Genomic DNA, 20,358 nt, shown 5'->3' with positions numbered 1-20,358 from the left:
ATTCGCCATATTGTCAAGAAGACAAAAAATACTCTTTAACTTCTGTGATCCTGATACAAATGCCATTTTTGTATAAAATTTACATTTTTCCAAAAATCGAACATCTCATTAGGAGAGCAGAAATGCAAAGAGGTAAACTTCAGTTACTCCCGAACATTCTTATTCGCCATATTGTCAAGAAGACAAAAATACCTCTTTAATACTTCTGTGATCCTGAACAAATATGCCATTTTTTGTGGAAAAATTTACATTTTTACCAAAAATCGAACATCTCATTAGTGGAGAGCAGAAAAATGCAAGAGTAAACTTCAGTTACTCCCGATACATTCTTATTCACCATACTTGTCAAGAAGACAAAAATACCTCTTTAATACTTCTGTGATCCTGATACAAAATGCCATTTTTGTATAAAATTTACATTTTTACCAAAAATCGAACATCTCATTAGGAGAGCAGAAAATGCAAAGAGGTAAACTTTCAGTTACTCCCGATACATGTCTATTCGCCATATGTCAAGAAGAGACAAAAAATACCTCTTTAATACTTCTGTGATCCTGATACAAAATGCCATTTTTGTGGAAAATTTACATTTTTACCAAAATCGAACATTCATTAGGAGAGCAGAAATGCAAAGAGGTAAACTTCAGTTACTCCCGATACATCTTATTCACCATATGTCAAGAAGACAAAAAATACCTCTTTAATACTTCTGTGATCCTGATACAAAATGCCATTTTTGTATAAAATTTACTTTTACCAAAAATCGAACATCTCATTAGGAGAGCAGAAAATGCAAAGAGGTAAACTTCAGTTACTCCCGATACATCTTCATTCGCCATATTGTCAAGAAGACAAAAAATACCTCTTTAATACTTCTGTGATCCTGATACAAATGCCATTTTTGTATAAAATTTACATTTTTACCAAAAATCGAACATCTCATTAGGAGAGCAGAAAATGCAAAGAGGTAAACTTCAGTTACTCCCGATACATTCTTATTCACCATATTGTCAAGAAGACAAAAAATACCTCTTTAATACTTCTGTGATCCTGATACAATATGCCATTTTGTATAAATTACATTTTTACCAAAAATCGAACATCTCATTAGGAGAGCAGAAAATGCAAAGAGGTCAACTTCAGTTACTCCCGATACATTCTTATTCGCCATTATTGTCAAGAAGACAAAAAATACCTCTTTAATACTTCTGTGATCCTGATACAATATGCCATTTTTGTGGAAATTTACATTTTTACCAAAATCGAACATCTCATTAGGAGAGCAGAAAATGCAAAGAGGTAACTTCAGTTACTCCCGATACATTCTCATTCGCCATATTGTCAAGAAGACAAAAAATACCTCTTTAATACTTCTGTGATCCTGATACAAAATGCCATTTTGTGTATAAATTTACATTTTTTACCAAAAATCGAACATCTCATTAGGAGAGCAGAAAATGCAAGAGGTAAACTTCAGTTACTCCCGATACATTCTTATTCGCATATTGTCAAGAAGACAAAAAATACCTCTTTAATACTTCTGTGATCCTGATACAAATGCCATTTTTGTGAAAAATTTACATTTTTACCAAAAATCGAACATCTCATAGGAGAGCAGAAAATGCAAAGAGGTAACTTCAGTTACTCCCGATACACTTCGCATTCGCCATATTGTCAAGAAGACAAAAAACTACCTCTTTAATACTTCTGTGATCCTGATACAATATGCCATTTTTGTGGAAAATTTACATTTTTACCAAAAATCGAACATCTCATTAGGAGAGCAGAAAATGCAAGAGGTAACTTCAGTTACTCCCGATACATTCTTATTCGCCATATTGTCCAAGAAGACAAAAAATACCTCTTTAATACTTCTGTGATCCTGAGTACAAAATGCCATTTTTGTATAAAATTTACATTTTTACCAAAAATCGAACATCTCATTAGGAGAGCAAAAATGCAAAGAGGTAAACTTCAGTTACTCCCGATACATTCTTCATTCGCCATATTGTCAAGAAGACAAAAAATACCTCTTTAATACTTCGTGATCCGGATACAATATGCCATTTTTGTGGAAAATTACATTTTTACCAAATCGAACATCTCATTAGGAGAGCAGAAAATGCAAAGAGGTAAACTTCAGTTACTCCCGATACATTCTCATTCGCCATATTGTCAAGAAGACAAAAATACCTCTTTAATACTTCTTGATCCTGGAACAATATGCCATTTTTGTATAAAATTTACATTTTTACCAAAAATCGACATCTCATTAGGAGAGCAGAAAAATGCAAAGAGGTAAAACTTCAGTTACTCCCGATACATCTTCATTCGCCATATTGTCAAGAAGACAAAAAATACCTCTTTAATACTTCTGTGATCCTGATACAAAATGCCATTTTTGTATAAAATTTACATTTTTACCAAAAATCGAACATCTCATTAGGAGAGCAGAAAATGCAAAGAGGTAAACTTCAGTTACTCCCGATACACTTCGTCATTCGCCATATTGTCAAGAAAGACAAAAAATACCTCTTTAATACTTCTGTGATCCTGATACAAAATGCCATTTTTGTGTAAAATTTACATTTTTACCAAAATCGAACATCTCATTAGGAGAGCAGAAAATGCAAAGAGGTAAACTTCAGTTACTCCCGATACATTCTTATTCGCCATATTGTCAAGAAGACAAAAATACCTCTTTAATACTTCTGTGATCCTGATACAAAATGCCATTTTTGTGTAAAATTTACATTTTTACCAAAAATCGAACATCTCATTAGGAGAGCAGAAAATGCAAAGAGGTAAACTTCAGTTACTCCCGATACACTCTCATTCACCATATTGTCAAGAAGACAAAAAATACCTCTTTATACTTCTGTGATCCTGATACAAAATGCCATTTTTGTGTAAAATTTACATTTTTACCAAAAATCGAACATCTCATTAGGAGAGCAGAAAATGCAAAGAGGTAAACTTCAGTTACTCCGATACACTCGTCATTCGCCATATTGTCAAGAAGACAAAAAATACCTCTTTAATACTTCTGTGATCCTGATACAAATGCCATTTTTGTGGAAAATTTACATTTTTACCAAAAATCGAACATCTCATTAGGAGAGCAGAAAATGCAAAGAGGTAAACTTCAGTTACTCCCGATACATTCTCATTCAGCCATATTGTCAAGAAGACAAAAAATACCTCTTTAATACTTCTGTGATCCTGATACAAATGCCATTTTTGTATAAATTTACATTTTTACCAAAAATCGAACATCTCATTAGGAGAGCAGAAAATGCAAAGAGGTAAACTTCAGTTACTCCCGATACATTCTCATTCACCATATTGTCAAGAAGACAAAAAATACCTCTTTAATACTTCTGTGATCCTGATACAAAATGCCATTTTGTGGAAAATTACATTTTTACCAAAAATCGAACATCTCATTAGGAGAGCAGAAAATGCAAAGAGGTAAACTTCAGTTACTCCCGATACATTCTTATTCACCATATTGTCAAGAAGACAAAAAATACCTCTTTAATACTTCTGTGATCCTGATACAAATGCCATTTTTATGGAAAAATTTACATTTTTACCAAAAATCGAACATCTCATTAGGAGAGCAGAAAATGCAAAGAGGTAAACTTCAGTTACTCCCGATACACTCGTCATTCGCCATATTGTCAAGAAAGACAAAAAATACCTCTTTAATACTTCTGTGATCCTGATACAATATGCCATTTTTGTGGAAAATTACATTTTTACCAAAAATCGAACATCTCATTAGGAGAGCAGAAAATGCAAAGAGGTAAACTTCAGTTACTCCGATACATTCTTATTCGCCATATTGTCAAGAAGACAAAAAATACCTCTTTAATACTTCTGTGATCCTGATACAATATGCCATTTTTGTATAAAACTTACATTTTTACCAAAAATCGAACATCTCATTAGGAGAGCAGAAAATGCAAAGAGGTAAACTTCAGTTACTCCCGATACATTCTTATTCGCCATATTGTCAAGAAGACAAAAATACCTCTTTAATACTTTCTGTGATCCTGATACAAAATGCCATTTTTATGGAATGATACAAAATGCCATTTTTGTGGAAAATTTACATTTTTACCAAAAATCGAACCATCTCATTAGGAGAGCAGAAAATGCAAAGAGGTAAACTTCAGTTACTCCCGATACACTCGTCATTCGCATATTGTCAAGAAGACAAAAAATACCTCTTTAATACTTCTGTGATCCTGATACAAAATGCCATTTTGTGGAAAATTTACATTTTTACCACAAATCAAACATCTCATTAGGAGAGCAGAAACGCAAAAAGGTACATTTCAGTTTCTCTTAATACTTAAGCGCCTTCGCCATTTGTCAAGAAAAGTTAAGTTTCTGATTAATTTGCCTTTTGTCACTTACCTGCTTTATAAAGGGGACTTTAACGAGTGTAATAAATAAGAAAACATGGTTTTTTCTTTTTAACTAACATTTTATTTATTTTCTTACATTTAACAAATGTTACAATAGTATTTGAGAGGAAATCCACGAAAAAAAAAATTGTGAACAGTGAAGGAGAGAAAGGGGTGGAACTGGATCAATTTCTATTAAGTGACATTTTTCATACATTTAATGGGGGCTATTTTTTGAATAAAGACAGAGATAATGTCCACCTGTCAAATTGGCGTTAAGATTCAAATTGTTTATGTTTATGTCACATGTCAAAGTGAAGTAATGGTGAATTTTACCGCCAATTTGAAGCGACGAGGAGATAGATGGAACGTCTGTGATAATAATGTTTTTACAACATCCTAGAAGTAATATACAAAAATTCGTGTATATTATCAATATAAAATGTTTATAAAACAAAAAAAAAATCTAAACAAAGTGAGTGAAAATACGACTTAAATTGAAATAATGTCCCAATTCGTAAATTCTTTGGCACGCCCTCACGAGTCGATTTAATAAACCTAACGGAGATATTTTACACATTGATTTGGAATGCTTCTCTGGTAAGCTTGGACATTCCCCGCGATTTGTGATGACCTTTTTCGTATTCAACATCTGAAAAGTCTCTTAAACTCACGTCTGAAAAAAGGAAAACAGTGTTGCCTTTTTTATATTCCTATCGGAACAGAAAAAATAAAGTTTGGCAACACCACCACTATTTGATGGTTGACGCAACGAAAGCCTCACCAGCGGCCATATTGAAAATGTAATAAACAAAACAGGGTTGCCAATTTGCTGATACTAACCTAGTGGGCGGGTGTATTCGTTCGTTGTGACTGGAATAGCCGCTAGAGGACCTCACATGTCTCAGTCCTTTGGCGCTGCTCTTACCTTTCGATTTGCGCGCGTTATAGGGCTTACGCCCCACGCTGCCTGATGGCGGCGACTCGGACGAAGTCGAGGAACCTTCAGCGCCCCCTGACACCAAATAAGAAATTAACGGAGAAATTCAAAACGAAACGGCTACCGTCTCCGTCCGAGTCCGAGCCGAGAGTGTCGTACTCTGAAATAGGCAGGTGCAGTGTTAAAATCTTCTTCACTTCTGTATCGGTACTGCCCAGGTTATCAGACTCTGAAATTTCAATTTGGTAGATGTTCGTCTGAATTCGAAATGACAGTGCATATGTTGGCTTGTCACTGTCAAAAGTCGGTTCAATATGGTGGGCCACAAGCCCTAGTTAACAAAGGGGTAGTTTGTGATTTGTCAAGAAAAAGCAGCCACTGTGCTGATATTAACGTAACTGCTGCACATGTCTGGAGTTAGCAAACAGCATTGGCAACAAAATAATATTCTGTCGGAGCAGATGACTGTTCTGTCACACCTCTTCGGGTCGGATAGGAGAACCCACCCGCAGACAAGGATGGCATATACTTCAGTCTGAAAGACTGTAGTGTAACTACCGAGAGCGATACTCTGTGACGAGCGTCTGGAGCCGGCAAAAATGCCGGCCCCCGCGCTTCCTGCTACCAACGATCCATCTGTGTACCAGACGTCGCTATTCCGGAGGAATTCCGGTCCGTAATCCCCCCCACTCTTCTCTATCAGGAACTATGACTTTGAAGAGATTTGAGGATCTGATGATCAGTAGGAGCGGACACTGGTCTGTGGCCCAGCCCCATATCCTGCCGTGCCCAAATGAGCAGGCTTGTAGTTGGCCGCCCACGTGGAGCCTCCATTCTCACGCACAGTTCGAGGGACATGAGTTTTAACATCACCTCCAGGACCCTAGAAGGAGTGGTCCTCATGTGCCCCTGTCACCACCAGGCACGCCGCTCTTTGGAGAGCGGTTGCTGAACTTTGTTCTACACAGGGCCACCACACTATGGCCCCGTAAGATAATTATGGGCCTGACTGCGGTGCAGTAGAGCACTCTGAGATTTAGACCCCAGGTGCCACCAACAGCCCTCTTTCAGGCCCATTGTATATTCATGGCTTGCCCCTGGAAGCAAGATGATCGCCACCATGATAGTTTGGTATCTAGGTGTATACCTAGATATTTCACCGTGAGGTGGTATTTGAGATTCGTCCCTGACAGAACAATCATGGGTTTTATGTCAAGGTTCCGCTTCTTGCTGAATCGCATAAGCTGGACCTTCTTCGGATTGATACTGAGTCCTGCCAAACGGCACCATTCATCTACCATCCGCATTGCCCTTGCCATGGGGCCCTGCGGACGGTTAAAATGCGTCAAAAAGAACATTTACATTATTGTCTTCAGTCACCTCTTCTTAAGTTGAGTTAAGTTGGTTGACTCCTTTAACAGCTTCGATCCACGGTTGATTGCGAAGACGACGACAGTAGATTAAGTCGCCTACTTGAAACGTTCGGACATTGTGGCGGTTAAATTGCGATTCCATTGCTTCGTCTCTAACACAACTGCTTGTGGTTGGTAGAAGAAGGCTAAAGATGATCAAACTTCGCTTAAAAGTTTCTACAAAACGTCCAGCTTGACCATTGGATTGAGGATGGTATGGTGTAGAAAATGTATGCTCAAGTTTTTCCGGAAGACCGAAACGAGCAATTATTGATCGAAGGACGTTAATGAGTGCATTGGACGTGATTGCTGACATGGCCTGGATCTCAGGAAATTTGGAATAGCTGTCCACAATAATTAAGTCCGTTGATTGGCCGGCGAAGTCCGTTGCCAAGGCGCGGTAGGCTTAGGGCAAGACTAAAGCTGATGTTTAATAAGATTTTTTGCTGCTTGGCCAATAAACATAAGTTGTAGGCTTCTGCTTGTTGAATTCCTGGGTGTCCAACATGAAGTGACTTGAGAATTCGCTTCTAGGGACGCTCTGGCACGACAACGCGGGACTTGTTCATGATGCAATCCTTAGATTCGTTAGATCGTCTCTTTGGATCTACATTAGTTGCTTTGACTATGTCCTGGAATGTGAGTGGTAGTTCATGGATATCATTTGCCAGCTCTTCCTCAAACTCGATTTCCACCGCATCTAGTGCACCGATGACTTCATCTGAGTCATGTTGACGGTTTGCAATTAGACGGGACAAAGCGTCTACTTCACCCAAACTGGTGGTACGTATGCTAAAGTCGTACTATCAGAGAATCAGTGCTCATCTCTGCAGTCCTTCGAGGGCAGAGATTCCTTTCTTGCTGCCAAAAATGGATAACAGCGGGTTAGGTTAGGGCTAGGGTTAGGCTGGTTTAGATCCAAATGGAAGGCGGTTGTAGTTGTCGAAGCCATTTGAAGGGTTAATAGTAGCCAGAACTTTGGAATCATCATCCAGCTCGATTTGCAACGAAGAATTTTACTAAAAACTTTACACCTCCGTTGAAAGATGCAGAAATATCTTCCGGTAAAGGCAGAAGAAGACCAATCTGGTTCCAATGCATTCAGGCCAGTACTGTAATCATTGCATATACGGATGGATCCTACCACAATGGGAACAGCCCATTCTGAGTAGGAGACAGGACTGAGTACACCCAGATCCTCGAGTCGTTTAAGCTCGGCCTGGACATCATCTCTGCAAGCTTAAGCAAGCCAGGTTTGCTGTTTGCAGTGTCCAAGTCCAGGCCATAAAACTTCTGGGAAGGTAGACTGCAATTTTGTTAGGACAGATTGACTCCTGAAGTCTAGGAGTCCATGTGCTTCACAAGCAAAAAGACCAAGAATGTTACTGGATCCTTCTTTTGCTACAAACACTGTTTGTTTTCACTGTTGACCATTAAAAGAGAGGGTTTCCTCAAATTGTCCTTTGAAATGGCATGATGGCCATCAAAACTATGGCCACGAAGAAAAGTGCGTTTTAGTTCCGGAGAACCAATAAACTTGTGGGATTTCTCATCAATAATCGTAAATTCTGATCCGGAATCGACCGTAAATAATAATGCGGACCGATTTACTTGGATTTGAGATTTGATCGTATCACAGTTGTTCTGCATTATGCCGATGATTAATGTTTCCAATTTTTCTTCTGGAATATTTGCTTTTTCTGCGATTTCGGTTGCGCCATACATTGGCGCTCAAGATTGCCATCAATTTGACAACATGAACACTTGTGATACTTGTATGGACAGTTATAAGACCAGTGAAACTCAGCAATTGCTAGGAGGATCCTTGCCTTGATGTCACATTTGGAGCTGGAAGATCCGGCTGATTCTTTATGTTTCACTGCACTAGTAGGACACTGAAATTCTTGAGAATCTGCTGCTGTTTTGAAGAAAGATACGGGCGTCGCTCATGATATCATCAAACACGACCTTTCCTCGGGTTTCTTGCAGTTTTGCGAGGATTCTAGTTCGCAGAGGGGCTAGTTTGGATTGTTTCATGGGCAGCAGTACAAGAAACACACGAAGTTCCTCTACTGTTGCATTGAAACAGCAGAATGTATTTGTCCAATGTCTCATCTGGTAGCATTTCCATTTGAAGGCACGCTTATCGGTCTAGTTCTAAGAATGTCCACTAGGTTCTTATAATTTTGACTGTCAATTTCATGGGGCCAGCATTTTTCTTTTACTTCACGATACGATGGGTCGGAGTTTTCGAATACAGTCAGTCTTAGGTTAGTCTAGTCTGCTTCATTTGAGTAAGTGTCGTTGTTGTATTTGAGCCTGGGTCGCCAACGCATCGAGCAGGTCTTTGACTTGATCAGGATCCATCACTGGACTGCGCCAATGTTGTGTCCTAGTGGCGAATAGGCAGTAAAAAGGTTATTTGACAACACTTGACTGTATCACCTAACATTCCTTTGACGTTTTCCCAATTTTCCGGAAAACGTAGAAAGATAATTTAATTCGGAAAACGGAAATAAGTTTCACATAAAATTCTCTAAAACTTTCCCCATTTAACCGACTCTGTAGCTCTTACCGTTTTCGAGATCCCAATACATGTAGAACCAATTTGAGACACCATACCTTGAAGGATACATAATAAGGAAACTTCTGTATTAAAAAAAACTAATATTACTATTTATTTTTAACGCAATTTGGTGACAGTTTTTAATAGATCCGATAATGGGCGGAAAATCTCTAGTCTACGGCTCCAATTCAACCCGACGATAACAACCGTCCGGTAAATTGCTAACAATTTGTTCGATATTATCCACATCAGCTTGCAGAACCTTAATCTGTTCCTTGTAGCTCTCAATCAACTCGTTTTGGGTTTTGTGCTGTTTCTGTAGCTCGTCCAAACGTTCCTCCAGCCTCGTGTCCTTCAACTCAATTTCCGTAAACCGAATTTCCTCTTCCAATCGCGTCAAGTCCGCGTCACTGATGTCGGGGGTGTTTTGCAGCTCGTTGACGATGCTCTGCACGTCATTCAGCAGTTCAGCCACCCTAGTTTGAACAGCGTCCGTGTCTTTACCCGCTCTACCAACCTAAGAAAAGCGGTAAAGTTTTCAAGCTCTCTGGAGCGAGCAGAGCGGTTTTGACGTCACGATGACGTAATTTGGGACAACCATTGTCAAATTGCGTTATTGTGACGTCAAAACCGCTCTGCTCGCTCCAGAGAGCTTGAAAACGAATGCGGCAAATGACAATGGAAATCAAAAAATAGCACACACATGCATTATGTCATTTTCCTGAAGAAACGCTTCCTAAGGAAGACACAGACCTTCAAAATTGTTGATAGTCTTTATTTTCTACGCTCACTGGATATTATTCAAAATTGACAAAAATGTCTACTTGGGTTATTGTATTTTTTACTTTAAAATGGTTCAAATCTGGTCATCTGTGAGGTTTACGAGTTAATTTTTGACATTTTTGAAAATAGTCAATTTTTGGACTAATTTAATTCTAAAAATTAGTGTTTAAGACTAATATCGTAGCATTTAATGCGAAAATTGTTTACTTTCATCAATGAAGAGTCTGAAACTTAACTTTTACTAGAAAAAATTGTTTAAAATTCGATTTTTCAGTCTTAAAGCAAAGTGAAGCGTCTAGAAGTCAATTTAATACTGACAAAGCGTGAAATGGCATGTTTAAATCTATGGAAAATGTAAAAATAGTTTTTTAAATCTGCTATGTCAAAAATTTGGTGAAGATAACCCAAACAAACCTGACAAGTTAGTCTTCAAGTCAAGTTTTATGAATTAATGTCAATATCCTGTATTTAAGACTATTTTCAAGACTAAAATATTGAAATGTATTATTACGTCAATTCTTAGTTTCTAAGACGTGTTTTCAAATTTTTAGACCAATTTTCAAGTTTTCTAGTTAATCTACCTATTAAAAACCTAAAAATCAGAATCAGAAATTTGTAAACTGACTTTTAAGTTGATTCTCAGTTTCTAAGACATGTTTTCAAATTTTTGGGTCTATTTTCACCTTTTAAAGTCAATTTTCAAGTGTTTAGGTCAATTTTCCGGTTTTCAAGTCAATTTTCAAGTTTCCTAGACAATTTTCTTAGTAAAAATCTAAGAATTAGCGTAATTAAAAACTTTTTACGTCAATTCTTAGTTTCTAAGACGTGTTTTAAAATTTTTAGATCAATTTTCAAGTTTTCTAGTTAATCTACCTATTAAAAACCTAAAAATCAGAATCAGAAATTTGTAAACTGACTTTTAAGGTTGATTCTCAGTTTCTAAGACATGTTTTAAAATTTTTAGGTCTATTTTCACCTTTTAAAGTCAATTTTCAAGTGTTTTTTCCGGTTTTCAAGTCAATTTTCAAGTTTCCTAGAAAATTTTCTTAGTAAAAATCTAAGAATTAGCGTAATTAAAAACTTTTTACGTCAATTCTTAGTTTCTAAGACGTGTTTTCAAATTTTTAGATCAATTTTCAAGTTTTCTAGTCAATCTCCCTATTAAAAACCTAAAAATCAGAATCAGAAATTTGTAAACTGACTTTTAGGTTGATTCTCAGTTTCTAAGACATGTTTTAAAATTTTTAGGTCTATTTTCACCTTTTAAAGTCAATTTTCAAGTGTTTAGGTCAATTTTCCGGTTTTCAAGTCAATTTTCAAGTTTCCTAGACAATTTTCTTAGTAAAAATCTAAGAATTAGCGTAATTAAAAACTTTTTACGTCAATTCTTAGTTTCTAAGACGTGTTTTCAAATTTTTAGATCAATTTTCAAGTTTTCTAGTTAATCTACCTATTAAAAACCTAAAAATCAGAATCAGAAATTTGTAAACTGACTTTTAGGTTGAGTCTCAGTTTCTAAGACATGTTTTAAAATTTTTAGGTCTATTTTCACCTTTTAAAGTCAATTTTCAAGTGTTTAGGTCAATTTTCCGGTTTTCAAGTCAATTTTCAAGTTTCCTAGACAATTTTCTTAGTAAAAATCTAAGAATTAGCGTAATTAAAAACTTTTTACGTCAATTCTTAGTTTCTAAGACGTGTTTTCAAATTTTTAGATCAATTTTCAAGTTTTCTAGTCAATCTCCCTATTAAAAACCTAAAAATCAGAATCAGAAATTTGCAAACTGACTTTTAGGTTGATTCTCAGTTTCTAAGGCATGTTTTAAAATTTTTAGGTCTATTTTCACCTTTTAAAGTCAATTTTCAAGTGTTTAGGTCAATTTTCCGGTTTTCAAGTCAATTTTCAAGTTTCCTAGACAATTTTCTTAGTAAAAATCTAAGAATTAGCGTAATTAAAAACTTTTTACGTCAATTCTTAGTTTCTAAGACGTGTTTTCAAATTTTTAGATCAATTTTCAAGTTTTCTAGTTAATCTACCTATTAAAAACCTAAAAATCAGAATCAGAAATTTGTAAACTGACTTTTAGGTTGAGTCTCAGTTTCTAAGACATGTTTTAAAATTTTTAGGTCTATTTTCACCTTTTAAAGTCAATTTTCAAGTGTTTAGGTCAATTTTCCGGTTTTCAAGTCAATTTTCAAGTTTCCTAGACAATTTTCTTAGTAAAAATCTAAGAATTAGCGTAATTAAAAACTTTTTACGTCAATTCTTAGTTTCTAAGACGTGTTTTCAAATTTTTAGATCAATTTTCAAGTTTTCTAGTCAATCTCCCTATTAAAAACCTAAAAATCAGAATCAGAAATTTGTAAACTGACTTTTAGGTTGATTCTCAGTTTCTAAGGCATGTTTTAAAATTTTTAGGTCTATTTTCACCTTTTAAAGTCAATTTTCAAGTGTTTAGGTCAATTTTCCAGTTTTCAAGTCAATTTTCAAGTTTCCTAGACAATTTTCTTAGTAAAAATCTAAGAATTAGCGTAATTAAAAACTTTTTACGTCAATTCTTAGTTTCTAAGACGTGTTTTCAAATTTTTAGATCAATTTTCAAGTTTTCTAGTCAATCTCCCTATTAAAAACCTAAAAATCAGAATCAGAAATTTGTAAACTGACTTTTAGGTTGATTCTCAGTTTCTAAGACATGTTTTAAAATTTTTAGGTCTATTTTCACCTTTTAAAGTCAATTTTCAAGTGTTTAGGTCAATTTTCCGGTTTTCAAGTCAATTTTCAAGTTTCCTAGACAATTTTCTTAGTAAAAATCTAAGAATTAGCGTAATTAAAAACTTTTTACGTCAATTCTTAGTTTCTAAGACGTGTTTTCAAATTTTTAGATCAATTTTCAAGTTTTCTAGTCAATCTCCCTATTAAAAACCTAAAAATCAGAATCAGAAATTTGTAAACTGACTTTTAGGTTGATTCTCAGTTTCTAAGACATGTTTTCAAATTTTTGGGTCTATTTTCACCTTTTAAAGTCAATTTTCAAGTGTTTAGGTCAATTTTCCGGTTTTCAAGTCAATTTTCAAGTTTCCTAGACAATTTTCTTAGTAAAAATCTAAGAATTAGCGTAATTAAAAACTTTTTACGTCAATTCTTAGTTTCTAAGACGTGTTTTCAAATTTTTAGATCAATTTTCAAGTTTTCTAGTTAATCTACCTATTAAAAACCTAAAAATCAGAATCAGAAATTTGTAAACTGACTTTTAGGTTGATTCTCAGTTTCTAAGACATGTTTTAAAATTTTTAGGTCTATTTTCACCTTTTAAAGTCAATTTTCAAGTGTTTAGGTCAATTTTCCGGTTTTCAAGTCAATTTTCAAGTTTCCTAGACAATTTTCTTAGTAAAAATCTAAGAATTAGCGTAATTAAAAACTTTTTACGTCAATTCTTAGTTTCTAAGACGTGTTTTCAAATTTTTAGATCAATTTTCAAGTTTTCTAGTCAATCTCCCTATCAAAAACCTAAAAATCAGAATCAGAAATTTGTAAACTGACTTTTAAGGTTGATTCTCAGTTTCTAAGACATGTTTTAAAATTTTTAGGTCTATTTTCACCTTTTAAAGTCAATTTTCAAGTGTTTAGGTCAATTTTCCGGTTTTCAAGTCAATTTTCAAGTTTCCTAGACAATTTTCTTAGTAAAAATCTAAGAATTAGCGTAATTAAAAACTTTTTACGTCAATTCTTAGTTTCTAAGACGTGTTTTCAAATTTTTAGATCAATTTTCAAGTTTTCTAGTTAATCTACCTATTAAAAACCTAAAAATCAGAATCAGAAATTTGTAAACTGACTTTTAAGTTGATTCTCAGTTTCTAAGACATGTTTTCAAATTTTTGGGTCTATTTTCACCTTTTAAAGTCAATTTTCAAGTGTTTAGGTCAATTTTCCGGTTTTCAAGTCAATTTTCAAGTTTCCTAGACAATTTTCTTAGTAAAAATCTAAGAATTAGCGTAATTAAAAACTTTTTACGTCAATTCTTAGTTTCTAAGACGTGTTTTCAAATTTTTAGATCAATTTTCATGTTTTCTAGTCAATCTACCTATTAAAAACCTAAAAATCAGAATCAGAAATTTGTAAACTGACTTTTAAGTTGATTCTCAGTTTCTAAGACATGTTTTCAAATTTTTGGGTCTATTTTCACCTTTTAAAGTCAATTTTCAAGTGTTTAGGTCAATTTTCCGGTTTTCAAGTCAATTTTCAAGTTTCCTAGACAATTTTCTTAGTAAAAATCTAAGAATTAGCGTAATTAAAAACTTTTTACGTCAATTCTTAGTTTCTAAGACGTGTTTTCAAATTTTTAGATCAATTTTCAAGTTTTCTAGTTAATCTACCTATTAAAAACCTAAAAATCAGAATCAGAAATTTGTAAACTGACTTTTAAGTTGATTCTCAGTTTCTAAGACATGTTTTCAAATTTTTGGGTCTATTTTCACCTTTTAAAGTCAATTTTCAAGTGTTTAGGTCAATTTTCCGGTTTTCAAGTCAATTTTCAAGTTTCCTAGACAATTTTCTTAGTAAAAATCTAAGAATTAGCGTAATTAAAAACTTTTTACGTCAATTCTTAGTTTCTAAGACGTGTTTTCAAATTTTTAGATCAATTTTCATGTTTTCTAGTCAATCTACCTATTAAAAACCTAAAAATCAGAATCAGAAATTTGTAAACTGACTTTTAAGTTGATTCTCAGTTTCTAAGACATGTTTTCAAATTTTTGGGTCTATTTTCACCTTTTAAAGTCAATTTTCAAGTGTTTAGGTCAATTTTCCGGTTTTCAAGTCAATTTTCAAGTTTCCTAGACAATTTTCTTAGTAATAATCTAAGAATTAGCGTAATTAAAAACTTTTTACGTCAATTCTTAGTTTCTAAGACGTGTTTTCAAATTTTTAGATCAATTTTCATGTTTTCTAGTCAATCTACCTATTAAAAACCTAAAAATCAGAATCAGAAATTTGTAAACTGACTTTTAAGTTGATTCTCAGTTTCTAAGACATGTTTTAAAATTTTTAGGTCTATTTTCACCTTTTAAAGTCAATTTTCAAGTGTTTAGGTCAATTTTCCGGTTTTCAAGTCAATTTTCAAGTTTCCTAGACAATTTTCTTAGTAAAAATCTAAGAATTAGCGTAATTAAAAACTTTTTACGTCAATTCTTAGTTTCTAAGACGTGTTTTCAAATTTTTAGATCAATTTTCAAGTTTTCTAGTCAATCTCCCTATTAAAAACCTAAAAATCAGAATCAGAAATTTGTAAACTGACTTTTAAGGTTGATTCTCAGTTTCTAAGACATGTTTTCAAATTTTTGGGTCTATTTTCACCTTTTAAAGTCAATTTTCAAGTGTTTAGGTCAATTTTCCGGTTTTCAAGTCAATTTTCAAGTTTCCTAGACAATTTTCTTAGTAAAAATCTAAGAATTAGCGTAATTAAAAACTTTTTACGTCAATTCTTAGTTTCTAAGACGTGTTTTCAAATTTTTAGATCAATTTTCAAGTTTTCTAGTTAATCTACCTATTAAAAACCTAAAAATCAGAATCAGAAATTTGTAAACTGACTTTTAAGTTGATTCTCAGTTTCTAAGACATGTTTTAAAATTTTTAGGTCTATTTTCACCTTTTAAAGTCAATTTTCAAGTGTTTAGGTCAATTTTCCGGTTTTCAAGTCAATTTTCAAGTTTCCTAGACAATTTTCTTAGTAAAAATCTAAGAATTAGCGTAATTAAAAACTTTTTACGTCAATTCTTAGTTTCTAAGACGTGTTTTCAAATTTTTAGATCAATTTTCAAGTTTTCTAGTTAATCTACCTATCAAAAACCTAAAAATCAGAATCAGAAATTTGTAAACTGACTTTTAAGGTTGATTCTCAGTTTCTAAGACATGTTTTAAAATTTTTAGGTCTATTTTCACCTTTTAAAGTCAATTTTCAAGTGTTTAGGTCAATTTTCCGGTTTTCAAGTCAATTTTCAAGTTTCCTAGACAATTTTCTTAGTAAAAATCTAAGAATTAGCGTAATTAAAAACTTTTTACGTCAATTCTTAGTTTCTAAGACGTGTTTTCAAATTTTTAGATCAATTTTCATGTTTTCTAGTCAATCTACCTATTAAAAACCTAAAAATCAGAATCAGAAATTTGTAAACTGACTTTTAAGTTGATTCTCAGTTTCTAAGACATGTTTTAAAATTTTTAGGTCTATTTTCACCTTTTAAAGTCAATTTTCAAGTGTTTAGGTCAATTTTCCGGTTTTCAAGTCAATTTTCAAGTTTCCTAGACAATTTTCTTAGTAAAAATCTAAGAATTAGCGTAATTAAAAACTTTTTACGTCAATTCTTAGTTTCTAAGACGTGTTTTCAAATTTTTAGATCAATTTTCAAGTTTTCTAGTCAATCTCCCTATTAAAAACCTAAAAATCAGAATCAGAAATTTGTAAACTGACTTTTAAGGTTGATTCTCAGTTTCTAAGACATGTTTTAAAATTTTTAGGTCTATTTTCACCTTTTAAAGTCAATTTTCAAGTGTTTAGGTCAATTTTCCGGTTTTCAAGTCAATTTTCAAGTTTCCTAGACAATTTTCTTAGTAAAAATCTAAGAATTAGCGTAATTAAAAACTTTTTACGTCAATTCTTAGTTTCTAAGACGTGTTTTCAAATTTTTAGATCAATTTTCAAGTTTTCTAGTTAATCTACCTATTAAAAACCTAAAAATCAGAATCAGAAATTTGTAAACTGACTTTTAAGTTGATTCTCAGTTTCTAAGACATGTTTTCAAATTTTTGGGTCTATTTTCACCTTTTAAAGTCAATTTTCAAGTGTTTAGGTCAATTTTCCGGTTTTCAAGTCAATTTTCAAGTTTCCTAGACAATTTTCTTAGTAAAAATCTAAGAATTAGCGTAATTAAAAACTTTTTTTATTATACTTAACAGAAAATACTACATTTTCAACTGTTTATAAAATACAGTAAATATGACATTTTCGGAACAGCGCACGGAAATTTTTTCCCGATCCCTCTTTCCGTGCGCTTAATAATAAACATAGATATCCATGATACTAGATATCCTATGGCAACTCGAAGAAAAAAAAGAAACGAGTAATGTGTCTATAGCAACGATTTATTTATTAATGACAAATTTTATTTTCTGTCAGTGAAAATTAAGTATTTATGTATTTATTACATTTTGCAAAAATGAATTCAGATTGTGAAGAAAATCGGGATATTCCCGAAAATATCTTACAACGAGCGGCAGAAGTGAGTGCAGATTTATTACCAGTGAAATCCAGGTTGAGATATGAACAAGAATATAACAGTTTTACCGAATGGCGGACTCAGAAACGAATCAAAATTGTGAGTGACGATATTCTTTTAGTATAATATCCTCCACTTTATAGAGTCGATTCTCTATGTTAAAGAGTTGTTTGGCAATAAAAGAAAATAGTCACCATCAATATCCAAAAACGATTGCTTTTTTGAAACGACAAGCTGTAGGATATATACCAAAGAAATCCAAGATTCTTACAGCAGAACAAGTAACCAAATTTTTATGTTAAGCTTCAGATGGAGAATATCTACTAGCAAAAGTAATTTTAGTGTTTGGCATCTTCGGTGCATGCCGCAGAGATGATTTAATACGTTTGAGTTTAGATGATGTGGAAGATAATGGGCGTTTCCTTGTCGTGTTGGAAAAACTCACAGGTCAAGAAGTTTTACCATTACCAATGAAAATTGCAAATTCGATCCCTGTACAATTTACCGTAAATACGCAGATCTCCGCCCTAAACATATGGAGAGTAGAAGATTATTTGTTGCATACCGAAACCAAAGATGTTACGCTCAACATGTTGGGTGCCATACTATCAGTGGTATTCCAAAACTTGTTGCAAAATACCTAAAACTAAAAAATCCCGAAGAATATACCGGACATGGGCTAAGGCGCTCTTCGGCAACCATGTTGGTGGAAAACGGCGGTGATTTGCTCACTTTGACAAGACACGGAGGATGGCTTTCTTCCAATGTAGCAGAAGGATATATAGAAGAGTCCATACAAAGAAAAATTGAAGTATCACGAAAGTTGTTTAGCCCTTGTAACTTGGAAACTACAACATCTGTAACAGTCAATCAAGAGAACCAAAGCAGACACGAACACTCCGCTTCAACATCTTTAGCTCAACAAAAAGAAATGCAAAAGGGATTGAGCTTCAACAATAATACGAATTGTACAATAAATATTACTATTAATAATAACGGTTCTGTCCAAAATTAATTTTCTTAGAATTACCTACTTGTATTTTTTTTGTCTTACGCGTAAGACTCCATGAAGAGACAGATAGATTCAGAGTGCAGCGCGGTGTACGACAGACCACACTTTGTTGGAGTATATGTTCAAGAGTGTCGAGTTGGAGAATATGGGTACAAATATCAACGGCGAAAATTTCAGTCACCTCCGGTTCGCTGACGATATTGTACTGATCTCAGATAGCTTGGATAAGGCAGAGGAACTCCTTATGAGACTAACATCTGCTTCACATAAAGTTGGGCTTAAAATCAATCCATCGAAAACAAGTTTCATGACAAATCTAGTCCCAAACCGAAACTACTTAGTAGAAGGAAAAGAAATTTCCCAAGTTACATCCTACAGATATCTGGGCCATGATATTACGATTGGCAGAGACAATCAAACCTGCGAAATCAAAAGAAGGATAGGACTAACGTGGGCCGCCTATGGGAAGCTGAAGCACATTTTTAAGTCCGAAACCCCCATATGCCTTAAGCGGAGGGTGTTTGATCAGTGTGTTCTGCCGGTTCTGACTTATGGTTCGGAGACCTTAACTCTAACACGAAAATCAGTAAATAAAGTAAGAGTGGCCCAGCGAGCCATGGAACGTTCCATGTTGGGAGCCACGCTGAGAGACAGGATTCCGAATGATCGGATACGTCAGAGAACAGGGATTACCGATGCAATCCAGCGAATAACATATTGTTACGGTTTGGGCCTACTATGCTCGATACTTGATGAAACCGATGCGCCGCAATATCTGGCGGGGCGCGTATTAAAGTAGGCCACAGTTAGGAAGCGCCACACCTGGAAGATTCGAAGCAAATCGCGAAGCGTTTCGCGGTCATTCTAGAACGTGGTTTGTGAATATAAAAGAAGCGGCGTCGACGAGAGAGTAGTGGTAGTGTAGTAGTGAATTTGGGGAACGCGGTAAAGTTTAAATAGCGGAGTAATTGTGGAATTGGAATAGTGTTTTTAGTAGCTGTGTTAATTATTGTACGGAGTGTTTTAAAGTGTAAATAAAGTTATTAATTGTTGAGTTAAATTGACTTTGTGTGAACCCACGGGAAAATCGTAACAATTGGTGTCAGAAGTGCGATCAGACTTTAGTGCGACGTGAATTGGAACTAAACTTCGGGTTAGAGACTTGTGTTCAGAACCGGACTAGAGATTTTCGGAACAGTGGTGTGTTAAATTTATTTTATGCCAATAACAAGACGTCAAAGTGCAAACATGGAGGCCCAACTTGCAGCTATTATGGCAATGCTTGAAAAACAAGAAGAGAAACAAGAACAAACAGAAAGGATTCGACAGCAAGACAAAGAAGAACAAGAAAGGATTCGACAACAAACAGAAAAGATTCGACAACAAGAGAAAGAAGAACAAGAAAGGATTCGACAACAAGAGAAGGAAGAAAAAGAAAGAATGAGATAACAAGATATGGAAATGCGTCACGAAGATAGAGAGCGGCAAGAAAAACGTAACGAAGAAATATTGAACGTTCTAGCGGGGACCAAAACAGAAATCCAAGAGTATGTAACCCATAGACTTAAAAAGATGGAGTGTGATGTTGAGGAAAAATTAAAGGATGTTCGGGAAGACATTAATGATGTTCGGGACGACATTAATAAAATTCAGAATGATGTCAAGATAAAGCTACGCGACTTAGAGCGGAAAATTGACAGCAGAGGAGCCAGCTCTACAGTGATAACCGGAAACAAGATCAAGCCTCCCACATACGACGGTCAAACTTCATGGGCAATGTACCAACTCCAATTTGAGGCCGCTGCAAATGCAAATGGATGGAGTACCAAGGAAATGACTGTAGCACTAATAGTGGCACTACGAGGACCTGCATTGGAGCTGTTACAGACTCTGCCTATCGCCCAACGAAGCAACTATGAAGCATTAGTAGCTGCATTAGAACGTCGTTATGGGGATCAACATAA

At 34.5% G+C, this 20,358-nt stretch overlaps 1 protein-coding gene across 2 annotated transcripts in view; it reads right to left on the bottom strand.

Moving 5' to 3' along the window:
• Positions 1-9,421: 9,421 nt before the first annotated feature.
• LOC145731083 (laminin subunit gamma-1-like) overlaps positions 9,422-20,358 on the bottom strand; it is a 38,562-nt gene continuing 27,625 nt past the window's right edge. For both annotated transcript variants that reach the window (XM_081982672.1, XM_081982673.1), the window contains exon 7: positions 9,422-9,850. In XM_081982672.1, the coding sequence (XP_081838798.1) occupies positions 9,509-9,850 (342 nt within the window). In that variant the 3' untranslated portion in view covers positions 9,422-9,508. The remainder of the gene's footprint in view (positions 9,851-20,358) is intronic.

The sequence above is a fragment of the Ips typographus genome, linkage group LG6, assembly GCF_016097725.1.
Source record: "Ips typographus isolate SLU linkage group LG6, UJ_Ityp_2.0, whole genome shotgun sequence".
Taxonomy (NCBI): domain Eukaryota; kingdom Metazoa; phylum Arthropoda; class Insecta; order Coleoptera; family Curculionidae; genus Ips; species Ips typographus.
Note: the sequence above shows the minus strand (reverse complement) of the source record. Positions and strands in the feature narration are given on the sequence as shown.